The sequence below is a fragment of the Schistocerca serialis genome, chromosome 2 (genome assembly GCF_023864345.2).
Source record: "Schistocerca serialis cubense isolate TAMUIC-IGC-003099 chromosome 2, iqSchSeri2.2, whole genome shotgun sequence".
Classification (NCBI taxonomy): Eukaryota; Metazoa; Arthropoda; class Insecta; order Orthoptera; family Acrididae; genus Schistocerca; species Schistocerca serialis.
In genome coordinates, this window is record NC_064639.1 from 1,044,353,552 (window position 1) to 1,044,370,248 (window position 16,697).

Genomic DNA, 16,697 nt, shown 5'->3' on the forward strand with positions numbered 1-16,697 from the left:
CTTCAAGTGCTATAGAAAAACTGATTGAATGTTTGTGATGTTTGGTTTTAGGAGATTTGCACAAAGTTTCAAGAATTTATGCATTTCTGAAGTTATACCGAAGTAAAAACGTATTTGTTTGATCTTCAGAATTTACTTATGCTGAGTAAGTGTTGTGTTGTACTGATTTTCATAAAATACAACTTTTTCAAGTGAAGATCATCAACTTAATGTAGAAAGATCTGGATGAAAAAAATAAGCCACCTGCAGATTTTATCTCGGAGTTAGTTTCGGGTGTTATTTAGTAACTGACTGTGAAACAGAAAGAAGAAACAGTATGTAAGCCCTCCACCTCACAGGAACACAGCAAAATACAGTTCACGATCAGCAAAAAAACTATAACTGAATAGAATAAAATCATAAATCTCTTCAATGACTATTTTGCCACAGTAGGCGAAAAACTAAAGGAAAAAATACAATAACACATGGAAAACGTTTATTAATCCCCAGGGAAAAACAATGGCACTTTTCCCAGTGACAGTAGAAGAAAAACTAAAGATAATAAAAAACGTAAAACAAACACAGTCATGTGGAACTGACAGAATATCAAGTATAGAAATTAAACACCATATGCAGGAACTCAAGAAACCTCTTACACAACTAATCAATTCATCATTCCTGGCAGGAACTTTTCAAAAGTGCTTAAAGACAGCACTGATAAAACCAATACATAAAAAGGGGAATGAATACAATCCGGAAAATTATAGGCCTATAGCTCTTTTATCAGTCATACCCAAAATATTTGAATCAGCTTATGCACAGAGACTTGTTGCTTTTCTGATGACATTTGAAATAATCAACAAGAATCAGTTTGGCTTCCAGAAAGATAAATGCACCATAGATGCAGTAATAGATCTCATCAAAAATGTAATAACAAACATGGACTCTCAAAATAAATGTGTAGGAGTATTTATGGATCTAACAAAGGCATTCGACTGTGTAGACCACAAAATTTTAGTAGAAATATTAGGAGTACATGGCATAAGAGGAAATGCAGGAGACTGGATTCTCTCATGCCTGGCAAACAGGAGTCAATATACTGAAATTACAAAAACTACTGGTGAAAAAATAAGATCTAAAGCAAGAATTTTACACTTCTCCGTGCCACAAGGCCCCATTCTTGACCCAATACTCTTCATTCTACACACAAATCACATCCCAATTATGATTAAGTATGGTAGTATAGTTACCTATCCAGATGACACAACTCATCTGTTCAGGGATAAAGATACAGAAAAGCTAGAAATAAAAGCCAATGTAAAAGTAAATAATGCCATCCAAAGATTTACTGAATTAAACCTGCACAACAATTTTCCTAAAACACTTTTGCGTAAACTTTAGACTTTGAAACTTTCACAGTGAAGATATCAATGTATGCATAGATGAGTGCATAGCAGAGGACACCAAATATACATAATTATCAATGAAAATGTAAACTGGGATAAGCATTTACAATATACAAGGGGGAAGCTCAGCGCAAACCTATATGTGCTGCACAAACTCAGCTACCTATAAGATACAGGCATTATGTAAACAATATACTATGCATTAATTCATATGACATTAAGTTCCGGCATAATTTTTTGGGGAGGTACATCGAAAACAAACATTAATAAAGTATTTAAATTACAAAAAAGAGCCATAAGAATGATAGCCAAACTTAAATGGAAAGATTCATGTAAACCAGCATTTAAAGTTCTCAATATACTAACATCACTCAGTATATACCTATACGAACTCCTCTGTTGGACAAAATTCAAATATTCTGCCAATACTAGAGATAACAACACACAACAGAACCATGACACAAGAAAACGGAACCTCTTCCATAAGCTGACACACAATGCCAAAAAAAAAAAAAAAAAAAAAAAAAAAAAAAAAAAAAAAAAAAAAAAAAAAAAAAAACATCATATGCTGGACCAAGAGCCCTTGAAAAACTCCCTTCATCCTTGACAGAAATAAACAATAAAATTATTTTCAACAAATGTCTCAAAAATTTTCTAATAGAAAACTGTTATTACAGTGTTAATGAATGTATGTGCACAACAGTTCAAAACAGTTGCAATACCATTATTGTATCAAAAGAAGAATTGTACAAAATCTAATTTAATATGAAATAGCCCTATAATAATTTTGTAATAATTTATATTTTTGTTAAACAGTAGACAGTAAAAACTATGTACCTGTCAATGCAGGAAATGAAAATATACCTTGATCCATACAATGTACTTTGTCAAAGGATAAATAAATAAATAAAAATAGAAATTATTTATGGTGATAGAAATTATTTACAGTGACACAGGTAATGACACTCTTGTGCATTTTAAATAATTAAAAGGTAAGCTGCATTATCTGATCATATTAAATTAGTACTGAAAGTAATAGATACCATACAAGAGACTGTGAAAATAAAATAATCATCATAATGGGAACTATTTACAGTAAATTCAATGTACTGGGAAGAGAAATTCGATGAAAAGAAGAATGGTAAAAGAGCTGGTACCCAAATTTTTCAAACATTCGAATATTGCACCCAATCAGCAGTGCAACCAACTGCTGCTAGGCATGTCTTCTCGTGTCTTTCAACTGCCAGTCTCCCACAGTGAGTCACTGTGAGTGGGTCAGCATGAATGTTGCTGATTTCTTCACACAGTGTTCTATCAGATCTGAGAATTTCAAAATGGTTCACTTGAAGGCGCAAAGAGACCTGAATTCAGTTTGTTTTAAGCTCTATAAAAATACAGCTGACTTTACTGAATGCTAAGGGAGGCTTTCGGCAAGCAAGCTAGATCATTTGAGTAGATTAAGTGAGTTAAAGATGTCTGGGAGTCAGTGGAAGATGAAAAACACTTGAGCTGACCATCATCTTCCACAACTTGATACACAAGGTGATACACAAAAATAATCAAAGTTGACTGAAATTAGTGTCAAATTCCAATTTTTTTTAGATTGCTAGATCTTCTAGTGACAGACTATATGTCGTTTCACCTGTGGCAACAGGGGTGGGTTGCAAAAGAGTGCTGTATGAAAAATAATCAAAAACAATCAATATTAGTGTCAGATCCACAGTTTTCAGGCTTGCAAGACTAATTTCTGACACTCCCAATCTTATTTACGTCACAGTTTACTGGAAAAATTTCTGCCATATTCAAGGTTTATGTAACTAGGCAACTTTGCAGCACCCTTGATAAAAAAAAAGGGGGGGGGGGTACGGTCTTGGAACTATGAACTATGAACAGTACTCAGCATAATGAATTTCCCTTTTAACTCTAAAAAATAACAGTTCCCACTGATGCATGTGCTTTATACTATGATCACTGAATTACAGGAGGAGTTTATTAAGTACTGTGGAGTTGATATCAGATCAATATGTTTCTCCCCTAGGTAACTTTACATTGCTTGCTTAAGAGTTGATTCACGCAATAACTTATTCATTCTTGCACATGGAGAGGAAACCAAACTCATTGTTGATAATCAAGTTCTGTGTTAAATTAAGATTACAATGAATCTGTAAAAGATTTTATCTGATAACCTGATACTGTAATTATACTTTTAAAAATAGGTAAACAAAGTAAAAATGTTGTAAGGACGTTCTGGCAGGATGTAAACACTTCAAATAAAGTAATTTTTTTGTACTATACAAGGAGTTCACTCCTTTTCCTATCTTACAAAAGACTGGATGAATAAGTAATCATACAGCTTTGGGTAATCACCTAGTAAATGAATAAAACAAGAAAGAAAAGAATGAAAGAGGCTGCTCATTGGACAACCCAAAACTATTCAGATGGTGATAGCCCTGTTGCATAACACCTGAAGGTGCCCACTTGAGAAAGGTGACATTTTTTTGCAGTTCACCAATATTAACCACGTATAACCATACATATAAAATTATCTTTTCTCCACAAATAATGTTTTTTAAGTAAATGAAAAATACTATATGCAAAGATGCAATCTTTGCGTAAACAAGCTCTGCATAGAAAAATAGAAATATACTAAAGGAAAAAAAATGTATATTTACTCACTTTCTTCAAACTGTCATTCAAATCTATTTTGTGTTCCATCTTGAATTTGGGTAAGTAGAGATTCACTTCAACTTTACGCATTTTGTTCAGAATATCAGGTAGATTCAAACCGACAAGCTTTGTTTCTAGTTTCTTAAGACCATTGTTCTCCTTCGGCAAGATGATCACCATGCTTAACTGGTCTCCCTAGAAAATAATAATGTTTATTGTTGTAAATTTAATAGAAAATTTCAAAGTAATTATGTGGAGCAGCTGATTTTATCATTTGTTTTGTTTTTATCTCATCAAATCTAATGGTTTCCCTGACTGTTATGTCTCTAGTAGTGGATGGGTGCATCTATAATTGAAGGAAAAAACTATATTATTCATAAGGGATTCTGCAGACTATTGGGTCACAATTTATAACAGAATATAAATATGGTTTATTATTAAATAACAAAATCCATCACCATTTAATGAGACCCCACATTACTCTGATGACGCTGTCACAAACAATGGGAAGCTTCTCTCAATTCCAATATATGGTAATTATGTAAATGAGACAGTTAAAGAAGTAAAGGAGTTTTGCTATTTGGGGAGCAAAATAACTGATGATGGCCGAAGTAGAGAGGATATAAAATGTAGACTGACAATGGCAAGGAAAGCATTTCTGAAGAAGAGAAATTTGTGGACATCGAATATAGATTTAAGTGTCAGGAAGTCGTTTCTGAAAGTATTTGTATGGAGTGTAGCCATGTATGGAAGTGAAACATGGACGATAAGTAGTCTGGACAAGAAGAGAATAGAAGCTTTCGAAATGTGGTGCTACAGAAGAATGCTGACGATTAGATGGGTAGATCACATAACTAATGAGGAGGTATTGAACAGAATTGGGGAGAAGAGGAGTTTGTGGCACAACTTGACAAGAAGAAGGGATCGGTTGGTAGGACATGTTCTGAGGCATCAGGGGTCATAAATTTAGCATTGGAGGGCAGCGTGGAGGGTAAAAATCGTAGAGGGAGACCAAGATATGAATACACTAAGCAGATTCAGAAGGATGTAGGTTGCAGTAGGTACTGGGAGATGAAGAAGCTAGCACAGGATAGAGTAGCATGGAGAGCTGCATCAAACCAGTCTCAGGACTGAAGACCACAACAACAACATGTAAATGTTCTCAGGGGTCATAGAATCAGTTTATTAGGAATTCTGATCAGTTGTTCAATGTCCTAAATCCATAAAATTGGATAGTGGCAACTTCATAGTAACCTTCTACGTTAATTGATTTTTCATTTTGATTCCTCATCAAGAAACAGTGGAATTATTGGAGCAATAACCTGAATGGTGAGTCTTTCCTGTTAATGTTTAATTGCAATGCCTTTTCCAGAGACTGATGGGGCTGTGAACTGCTAGGTGTGCTTAAAAAGCATGTAACTGTTATCTGTTGCTTAATGCTTTATTACGACAGAAGTTGAAGACAATGAATTTTATGCTGTACAAGATTTTGACAAATCATCAATTTAGTTACTTATTCAATGTCAGGAACACATAAAGGAAAATACATTATCTCAATACAGTTAGAAAAATAAAGTAAAAAATAACATACAATGTACTAAAACAAGTTGTAAAACACAGAAAATTAGACAATATCAGTGGACAATAATGGGCTACAATGTGTGGATTTAAGTTTGCTCTCTAGTTGAAGATGTTGGGCTGAGTGGGGATAATGGTAGATATGCTGTTGTTTGGATTTCACTGCAATTACACACATCACAGTGGTCAGTTGAAACAAGAAGAAATTCTTACTTTATTAACTTTTTCCTGGTTCTTCTGATTCCCAAGATGATTTACTTGCTAGATCACCATGTCTTACATCCCTTAACCATGCCACCTGGTGGCCTTTGTTGAAGCTGGATACATCCATGGTGGTCACCCAAGTGCACAGTACATTTTTGCTCACTTGTTTTTGGTGTGGTGATGATTTCACTTATGATACTTTGAAATCAATTTCTAGATTTAAGTCTGTTTCCCACAGAGCAAATGGTTTGAGTTGTGACTTGCTTTTGTATATTTCATGTCTGCTGCATACTCTCAGTAGATATCTGGCAGCCCTACACCAGTTACTATATATATAGTGTCTAAGGGAATGGGTCATAGACAACCTTTCACAATGTGGAAGCTGCAGTTACTATTATGTGTACTTGTTTGGCATCTGCAAAGTGACTCCAGACCGTGAATATTTTGTTGGTGTATAGCATAATGACGGAGCATCTGTGTGCAGTATGGACAATGTGCATCCCATGTTAGACTGGCAAATAAACTGGAATGCAACAGACCTGGAGCCTAAACAAACCTTAACTATCTGGGAGTTACCACCATTGGATCTTTAATGGCATGTTCTTAATAATATGGTAGTAGGGCACCCTAAGTGAATGTCTTTGCAATCCGCCACTGCTAAAGAAAGGTAATGCAGAACATGTAGGGCATTACAGGCCTCTCTTCATGCTGCCAAGGTTATGAATGATAGACTAATGAATCAACTGAGTAAATACAACCTCCTGAATAAAGCGCAGTTTAGTTTCCAAAGTAGAAGTAGTACAGCATCAGCCAAAGACAATGCAGTTTTTGATGCTTCAGACCAGGGGCAGGCAAACGGTGCACGCGGCCCATGAGCACACAGTGCTGCACGTGTGCTGCTTGCGTGCAATCGTCGAATGGGCCAGTGGCGACAGCCGGCAGGTTGCGGCAGTTTAGTGCCAGGCTAAGTCGCGGACGTTGATGTGAAGCGGCCACTACGTAGTGAATGTTGTATTTCAAGAACCGGAAAATGCAGAGTGAAACAAGGAAATGGAGAAGTGGAGATTTGCTATCTTTTAAAAAGTAATGGGAGAATGATTTTTTTTTTTTGTGCAAAAACGTGAAAATTCGAAATTTTTAATATGTGGCAGTATTCTCGCTGGTCAGCAGAAGTTTAATATTGAAGGCCATTATAATAAATTTCACAAGGAGGAGTACAAATTATTGTCAGATTCTGAGCGGATGGGGAAATTGACTGAGTTTAAGAAGAGCGATCTGACGATATTTGATGAATCTGTACTAGTTGCTGTTGTCACGAGAGATCTGCGACTTTCTTTCATCATGTCTCTCATCTAACTGATTTAACATTTTATGGAGCACTGTTTTCAATTTTTCAGGACAATAACAATAATAGCCCAGTGGTACGTGCAAGTTATAAAATTGCGCTTAATTTCGCGAAAGCTGGAAAACCATTTGGTGAATTAATAACCCTCGGTTAAGAGCAAAAATAAGTGATGAAAATTTACGTAACTGTTTGCGCTTGTCTGTACGTAGAAATTTTGTTCCAGATATTAAACATATTGTAAACTCCACCTGTGATAATTAAATAAAATGTATCGTAGTTAATAGGTACTCTTTCAAACCATGATTTCTTTCAAGCACTCCTACTAACCTTTTTCCAACATTCAATAAAGCAAACTAGGAAACAAAATGCATTACAGAGGAAGGAGTGGACAGAAGGTATGGTGGGGAGAGGAGATAAGTGGGTGGCCAGCTTGCCCCTGTGTGCACTCAGAACACCTGTTAACTACACGCGTGCAAGTGCACCGCACACATACAGGATTCCTGCCCGCCCCTGCTTTAGACTATGGGGCTGGGTCGTACACATAGTTTACATCTATTTGAGGCATTAACACTGTTCACCACAGAATTTTACTAGAGTAGCTAGAATGATTAAGAATAAAGTGAATAGCTAATTATTAGAGCCATTGAGAAGAAGAGAAGTAGCAATGGTTTCAAACACATTTGGAAATCTGCAAAAATAGGACAGAGATGATGTTAAACAATGCAGTGATACATTCATATGGGAGTTCTTGTCAGTAACTTCATAGGACTAATGTTGTTCTTAATATACAACAAACACTTTTTGCATAGATTTAAACAGGAAGAAAAATTCTCTTTTCTTATGACAGCAACAAAAAATGGATATTAACTGAAATTGCATCCACAGCTGTCATTTTGTTCTTTATTCAGTGTACAATTGCAAATTATCAAGTATCCTATTAAACAGAAGCACCATCCATTTAATGTATTACCAGTCAGTCAAAAGTTAATCAGATCTTAACATGTGCTAGGATTAATACAACTTATTTTACAAAAAATTCATTGCCTACACATTATGCCATATAAGCCTCTTTACCTGTGTATATTTAAATAGTGACCACTGTCATTGTGCTTGTGAGTGCAGATGTTTTACATGTAATTTCAAAAAATTGTGATGTGCACTCATACTAATGGTGCTAGTGATTTCAATTTTATGACAACAACACCACACACACACACACACACACACACACACACACACACACACACACTTAAGCACAATGATGATGGTCATTATTTAAATACACACAGGTGCAGAGACTTGTATGGCATAATCTCCCATTGATTTGTAAAGTAAATTATGTTACTCATAGGACACCTTGACACCTGACTTATTATGTTTAACTTTTAAGTGATCACTAATACACTGAATGTATAGTGCTTATGTTTTATAGGACACCTGATAATAGTCTAATTGCACAATCATATAACAATTAAAGAAAAAAAAGGTTACATTAAATCATTTAAAGAAAATGAACAACTTATGATACACAAAATAATGATTACCATTTTGAAATTAAATGCCTTAAATTAATTGAGAAAGATCTACCAAGTGCCGGATTATCCTGCACAACAAACTATCACACAGAATAGAAGCTTAAAAAAGACAGCCACATTTAGAAAGGAATTAAAGGATTTCTAAATCTCAAACTTTCTATACAGTGCAAAAAGGTATTTAGAAGCTAATTATTATAGATGAACATTCTCCATAGAATAGGGTGACCAGATTTCCAAAATCAAAATATGAGACACAAATCAGAAGTTAAAATGTTTGGTTATTATTATAAACCTTTGTTAATAGGCCTACTATATTTAGTAGATTTGTTGCTTTATGCTACAACCGCACAGATCATCGTACCATTTTGTTAAGATTTACACTAAAAGATACATCAAAATGCCTTCCATTTCTAATCTAGTAAATATTTTGTTGTTGTGACATGTAATCACAGTACCCTTTAACAAGGGTAGTACATTACTGTTATTTACATAGGGTACTTATTTTTCAATCTCAGTTGGCAGGCGAGTTTCAGCATGGGTAGTTTCTGGAAAATGCTTTTTATTGTATTTTGTAGAAGTTTGATTTTTTCCAAAAGGAATTTTATAAAAATCAACTCATGAAGTATCCAGGAAATGAAGCTTAGTTATAATTATTTCCTTAACAGTTTACACACTAAACCTCTTCTTTTCAGCAGTTCATAAAGTATTTGTGATTGAGAACAACCATTCTGCAGTAACATTAGTGCTTGGTAGAGCTATCACAACTGCAGTAATGAGCTAAAATTTTTTACACCAGTTATCTTGAGATAAAGGAAGTTGAAAATGATAGACCTCATTCTGTTTGGTTTAATCAAATTGTGTATTTTCTTTATTCTTTGGGTATGATCACGTTTCTTCTCCAAACGGTTATGCTACATGTTACTTGAAAATGGGCTATTGAAAAATACAAGGAATGGTTAAAGAAAAACGGGGCAATATAGTCCTGTATGTGTTTTGTCGCAACAACTGGACACTTAAGCTAAATAAAGGACGATCCCGCTAAATAAGAGACAATCCCGTAAAATACGGGACGTCTGGGCACCCTACCATAGAAGAATATCTTCTTCAATTAAAGTTCACTTCAACACAGAACATACACTATGTAAATTGTATGTCTTTATATATAATTGTTTTGCTGATATTTAATATCTTTCTTAAGTTGAACTGGGTTGATAATAGACTCATAAAGAAAGCCTTGTAAAGGAAGGATACAGAGTGAGTGTGGTTACATACAATTATATCTGTTCATGTTTCAAAGTGAATAACAAGACATTGTAACAGATCTGTAGTGGAAAGGTGAGCCACACGAAATTGTTGTTATTATTATTATTTCCTTCACTTTCTCAGACGTTAAGTCCGGTTAAAAATGGAGTGACACGGACCTTGATCAAGCGTCACTTCCTTTTAACTGTACGGTATGTGTTATATTGCATTTAGGAACTTTCGGGTAATTGAACATGTATCAATAATTACGGATTTCTGTAGTTGTATATATATGTTTGGATGTAGCTGTATTGCATTGATGTACTGGTGGATATTGTGTGGTATGACTCCTGTAGTTGATAGTATCATTGGTATGATGTCAACTTTATCCTGATGCCACATGTCTTTGACTTCCTCAGCCAGTTGGATGTATTTTTCAATTTTTTCTCCTGTTTTCTTTTGTATATTTGTTGTATTGGGTATGGATATTTCGTTTAGTTGTGTTAATTTCTTCTTTTTATTGGTGAGTATGATGTCAGGTTTGTTATGTGGTGTTGTTTTATCTGTTATAATGGTTCTGTTCCAGTATAATTTGTATTCATCATTCTCCAGTACATTTTGTGGTGTATACTTGTATGTAGGAACGTGTTGTTTTAAAAGTTTATGTTGTAAGGCAAGCTGTTGATGTATTATTTTTGTGACATTATCATGTCTTCTGGGGTATTCTGTATTTGCTAGTATTGTACATCCGCTTGTGATGTGATCTACTGTTTCTATTTGTTGTTACAAAGTCTGCATTTATCCGTTGTGGTATTGGGATCTTTAATAATATGCTTGCTGTAATACCTGGTGTTTATTGTTTGATCCTGTATTGCAATCATGAATCCTTCCGTCTCACTGTGTATATTGCCTTTTCTTAGCCATGTGTTGGATGCGTCTTGATCGATGTGTGGCTGTGTTAGATGATACGGGTGCTTGCCATGAAGTGTTTTCTTTTTCCAATTTACTTTCTTCGTATCTGTTGATGTTATGTGATCTAAAGGGTTGTAGAAGTGGTTATGAAATTGCAGTGGTGTAGCCGATGTATTTATATGAGTGATTGCCTTGTGTATTTTGCTAGTTTCTGCTCGTTCTAGAAAGAATTTTCTTAAATTGTCTACCTGTCCATAATGTAGGTTTTTTATGTCGATAAATCCCCTTCCTCCTTCCTTTCTGCTTAATGTGAATCTTTCTGTTGCTGAATGTATGTGACGTATTCTATATTTGTGGCATTGTGATCGTGTAAGTGTATTGAGTGCTTCTAGGTCTGTGTTACTCCATTTCATTCCATTCCATTTTTATTATTTACGATTGGCAGAACATACCAGAGGCCTATTCTTTTCCCGGGCCTCCACGGGATTTATTATTATTATTATTATTACTATCTTTCCTTTCTCAGACCTTAGGTCTGGTTCGGAATGAAAGTGACGCGGACCTTGATCAAGCGTCACTTCCTTTTAACTGTACGGTATATGTTACGATGCGTTTAGGAACTTTCGGGTAATTGAACATGTATCAATAATTACGGATTTCTGAAGTTGTATATATAAGTTTGGATGTAGCTGTATTGCATTGATGTACTGGTGGATATTGCGTGGTATGACTCCTGTAGTTGAAAGTATAATTGGTATAATGTCAACTTTATCCTGATGCCACATGTCCTTGACTTCCTCAGCCAGTTGGATGTATTTTTCAATTTTTTCTCCTGTTTTCTTCTGTATATTTGCTGTATTGGGTATGGATATTTCAATTAGTTGTGTTAATTTCTTCTTTTTATTGGCGAGTATGATGTCAGGTTTGTTATGTGGCGTTGTTTTATCTGTTATAATGGTTCTGTTCCAGTATAATTTGTATTCATCATTCTCCAGTACATTTTGTGGTGTATACTTGTATGTAGGAACGTGTTGTTTTAAAAGTTTATGTTGTAAGGCAAGCTGTTGATGTATTATTTTTGCGACGTTGTCATGTCTTCTGGGGTATTCTGTATTTGCTAGTATTGTACATCCGCTTGTGACGTGATCTACTGTTTCTATTTGTTGTTTGCAAAGTCTGCATTTATCTGTTGTGGTATTGGGATCTTTAATAATATGCTTGCTGTAATATCTGGTGTTTATTGTTTGATCCTGTATTGCAATCATGAATCCTTCTGTCTCACTGTATATATTGCCTCTTCTTAGCCATGTGTTGGATGCGTCTTGATCGATGTGTGGCTGTGTTAGATGATACGGGTGCTTGCCATGTAGTGTTTTCTTTTTCCAATTTACTTTCTTTGTGTCTGTTGATGTTATGTGATCTAAAGGGTTGTAGAGGTGGTTATGAAATTGTAGAGGTGTAGCCGATGTATTTATGTGGGTGATTGCTTTGTGTATTTTGCTAGTTTCTGCTCGTTCTAGAAAGAATTTTCTTAAATTGTCTACCTGTCCATAATGTAGGTTTTTTATGTCGATAAATCCCCTTCCTCCTTCCTTTCTGCTTAATGTGAATCTTTCTGTTGCTGAATGTATGTGATGTATTCTATATTTGTGGCATTGTGATCGTGTAAGTGTATTGAGTGCTTCTAGGTCTGTGTTACTCCATTTCACTGCTCCAAATGAGTAGGTCAATATTGGTATAGCATAGGTATTTATAGCTTTTGTCTTATTATTACTATTATTATTATTATTATTATTATTACTATTGTTACATGGAAAACAAGACGCTCACTTGCCAATTGTTTCACTGTTTATTTAGCTTGGCATCGTAGATTTTGGGTTATTAGCCCAATGTCTAGAAATACTGTCAAAAAATGCTCTGCATAATAGTACAGGAGGTAAACAGCAAAGAATTTACACTCTTCAAACAAATTGTTAATTCTAAATCTATACAATAATACATTCATAATCGTAAGACACTACAACAAATAAATAACTGTGTCACTGATTTACAGTGTCACACAATTTAACAAAATTTTACAGTTTCACACAATTTAACAAAATTTTTAATGGGTAATCAGCCAATTTAGCAGCATGAAGAAGTGAAGAGTATCTCAAGTCTGTTTGCTCATTCAGTAGTTGTTCCGGATCATTCCTATAGTGCTTCTTGATCCCCAACTAAACCTCACTGATTACTAGTTAAAAATTTTGTTAAATTGTGGTTCACTACAAATCAATGTGCCAGTTATTTACACTGCTTGAGGGAAAAAAAAAGCACCCAGAAGGGAAGGACGAAATTAAACAAAACTTAATGGGTTGAGAAGGTATACTATATTACTTCAGCAGACATATCTGCACCAAATGTGAACACGAGACCCGTGAACAAAACCAAAGTTGCCATGAGAAGAGTACTGAAAAAACACTCATAACATAAAAGAGAATATCTAACTCCAAAGCAGTGTCAAAGTTTAAATACAAACTAGGCATCATACACCTGAGTGCATACAGCAAACAATACTAGACTGGGTCATGGCTGTTCACTTGCATCCACACTGCTATCGGATAAGATCATGTGATCTTATGGTCTAGCTGTCATGCCTTTTCCCTGCTATTGTTAAAGCCTATTAGTGCGGATACTAAATTCCTCCCACATGAAATTGGCATGTAAAGCCAAAAAGACCTAGCTGGTACTACTGACGGTGGGGTGGGGGTGGGAGGGGGCAGAGGGGGGGGGGGGAGGTGTTGCTCACTGCCACGGATCGAAGACCATCAGTTCAAGGTGACCATGGCAGGAGGCTCCATCGAGGGCTGAGGGCAGAGGCAGCAGCTGAGGTAGCAGAGGAGGCAGTAGAGGAGTTCATGGCTGGTTCCTGTGCCATTATTGTGAGGGATCGGTGGGGCAGAGGGAGCGGTTCCATCTCCATAGATTCCCAAACCATGATCCCATCACCTACCACAGGTAACCAAGGGTAAAGGGAGAGGTCACACCATAATGGAGGGAGCATGGGAGGGAGCTGGGAAACCTGCCTGGAGCTGACTCTGGCATCTGGTGGTGGTGGTGGTGGTGGTGGAGGTGGTGGTCGAGGAGGAGGAGGAGGAGGAGGAGGCAATGGCAGGGGTGCCAATTGCAATGGTAATTGTGGCCAGAGCTAGTTATGGTGGTGGAGCAGGCTGCAGCCTTAAACAGTTGACAGCCCCTGTGGACAATGGCAATCCCTTTGGTCAATCCAGGATGCTGTCAGAATGCATGAGCCCAGACAGAGGCACCCTGCTCATAGTCAGGCCTGCACACAAGATGTCTAACAGGGTGCAATGCCTGTGCCTTTGTAGAATTTAGGCCAGGCTAACTCCACTGATAGGGCTGAATCGATATGTCGCAATGATCCTGTGCAAGACTTCCTCAGTTGACGATGTCTGCAAAGTCTTCCAATACTGAATCTTGAAGGTATGGACCATCATGTACAGACCATCTGTTAAGCCTGTGCACTGGAGGTGGACTGGAAAGATGCAGTGGTCAGATGGTCAATGCCATTGTAGCGACAGAAGGCCTCGAACTGAGGTGATGTAAATTGGTGTACATTGTTTTACACTAGGGTACAAGGTGGCCCCTCAATGGCAAAAATCCTCTCAAGAGCATGGATTGTGGCAAGGGAGGTAGTGGATGACATGCCACATACACGAAATTGGAAAAGGCATCCAACACCAACAGCCACATAACTGCCTGAAATGGCTCAGCAAAATCTATGTGAACCCTCTCTCACGGGTTGTCAGGGCACGGCCATGGCAAAAAAGGTTGTGCTGAGGCTACCTGATTGAGGGAGCAGGCGCAGCTGGAGCGGCATATGTTTTTGGTGTCATCTTTGCTGGGCCAATGGGTGTGCTGCTGACCAATTCCTACATGCATGTTATTCATCAGTGTGATGCATGAAGGAGCTGAATAATTAGTGGTTGGAGAGAGGGGTGGAATGATGACCCAGCAGCCAGATGTCAAGACACCCTGTGAGGCAATGAGCCAGCAGCGCAGCACAAAATAATTACAAAAAACCGGATCAGCTTGTTGGAAAATATACTCCAGCCACTTCTTCTGGACCACCAACAAAATCCTGCACAGACAGGGTCACATCATGACAGCCCGGTGCGCGGGTCACAGGATGACAGCCCGGTGACCTCATGCACAGACAGTGGGAATTCGTCCAAATGATTTAGAGCTCTCAATCAGAGCACAACAAACAATTTCATGACTATCAAATTCTGTATTGGGACCAAAAGGGATGCAGAACAGTGTGTCTGCATTGGCATGTTGAACAGTGGGATGAAAATGGATGTCACAGAGATAGCCTTTTAAAAACAACACACAGTGCTGCAGACTCTGGACATTTTATCTGGGAACTTAGACTGATGTCTAAACCAGAAAATCACAGGTTTCTGGTAAGTCAACAGGTGAAACTCGCTGCCATAAAAATATACATGAAACTTTTTGACACCATCAATATTAGCTTAAGACTCTTTCTCAATCTGGAAGTAGTTTAGTTGTGCAGAGTTTAGTGTCTTTGTGGCAAAGGCAATTGGGCATTCTGAACTGTCTGACAATTTGTGCAACAAAGCCACTTCAATTCCCTAGTTAGACACTTCCACCACCAGTGTTAATGGCAGAGCCGGCTTATATGGCATCATGTACAGAACTGCCTTAATACCATCCTTGACATACTGAAAAGCCTGCTGAAAGGAAGCTGACCACACAGAATTGATGCCTTTCTTGTGCAGCTGATTGAGAGTGTGTGCGATCTGCAGAACTTCAGGAATGAACTTGACATGGTATGTGAATTTACCCACAAAGATCTGCAACTGTTTAAGTTTAGAGGGGCTGTCAAGTTGCCAATCATGAAAATGTTGTTGCACATGGGAGTGATAGCCTTGTCACTAAGAATATGCCCCAGGTATTTGGCGCTGGGAGCAAAGAAACTGTACTTTTCCACCTGACAGCATAAACCATTTTCCCACAGCCACTTAGAGGATTCTAGATTCTTGTAATGTTCCACATGAGTCATCACCATAATGATAATATTGTCCAAATAATTTAAACAGTGTGGAATACCCTGAATCATTGTTCTAAATTCTTATGGAAAATGGCAGATGCACTCACAACCACAAATGGTAAATAAATGTACCTGAATAAGCTGAAAGGCATATTTAAAACCAGCAACTTATTGGGAAAACTCATCAAATGGCAGTCGAAGGTAAACGTTCTTTAAATCAATCTTTGAAAAATATCTCCCCCCTCCCCCCTCCCAGTCAGCTTTGACAACAGCACCTCTTGGCGAGGCAGTGGCTACAGAGCAATGTTAGACTGTGAGTTAACAGTGAACTTTATATCACCACAATCTTTTTAGCTTTTTAATGAATGTCATAGGCATTAGCCATTGACTAATCGAGTCAGGGAAGATAGCACTCTGGTCCTGAAGTCGGGCATATTTTTCCTGTATAACCTCACAAACCACAAACAGAAGTGAGTGAGACTGGCAAAATTTAGGCATTGCAGAAGACTTCTGGAAAATATGAACCACAAAGTTGTAGGCACACCCAATCATTTATTCAAAAATTTCCTTATACATCATGCACTGTGTGACAAGATCAGAAAAAGGCACTGTGTGAACACTAAATTAAACAAAACTAGTAAAGTCATCCAAACCAAAAATGTTAGTACCAGCCGTACACATGACAACACAAGTCAAAACCTCAGAGTTAGACATCCTAGTTGTCTAAAGCATTGCTGAAGGGAGTGAATGTCGGT

At 37.1% G+C, this 16,697-nt stretch overlaps 1 protein-coding gene across 1 annotated transcript in view; it reads right to left on the bottom strand.

Annotated features, from left to right (window-relative positions):
* Positions 1 to 16,697, bottom strand: part of LOC126458479 (serpin B8-like) — a 266,413-nt gene that overhangs the window by 90,906 nt on the left and 158,810 nt on the right. The window contains exon 6 of the mRNA XM_050095572.1: positions 4,062 to 4,247. Coding sequence (XP_049951529.1) covers positions 4,062 to 4,247 — 186 coding nt within the window. The remainder of the gene's footprint in view (positions 1 to 4,061; positions 4,248 to 16,697) is intronic.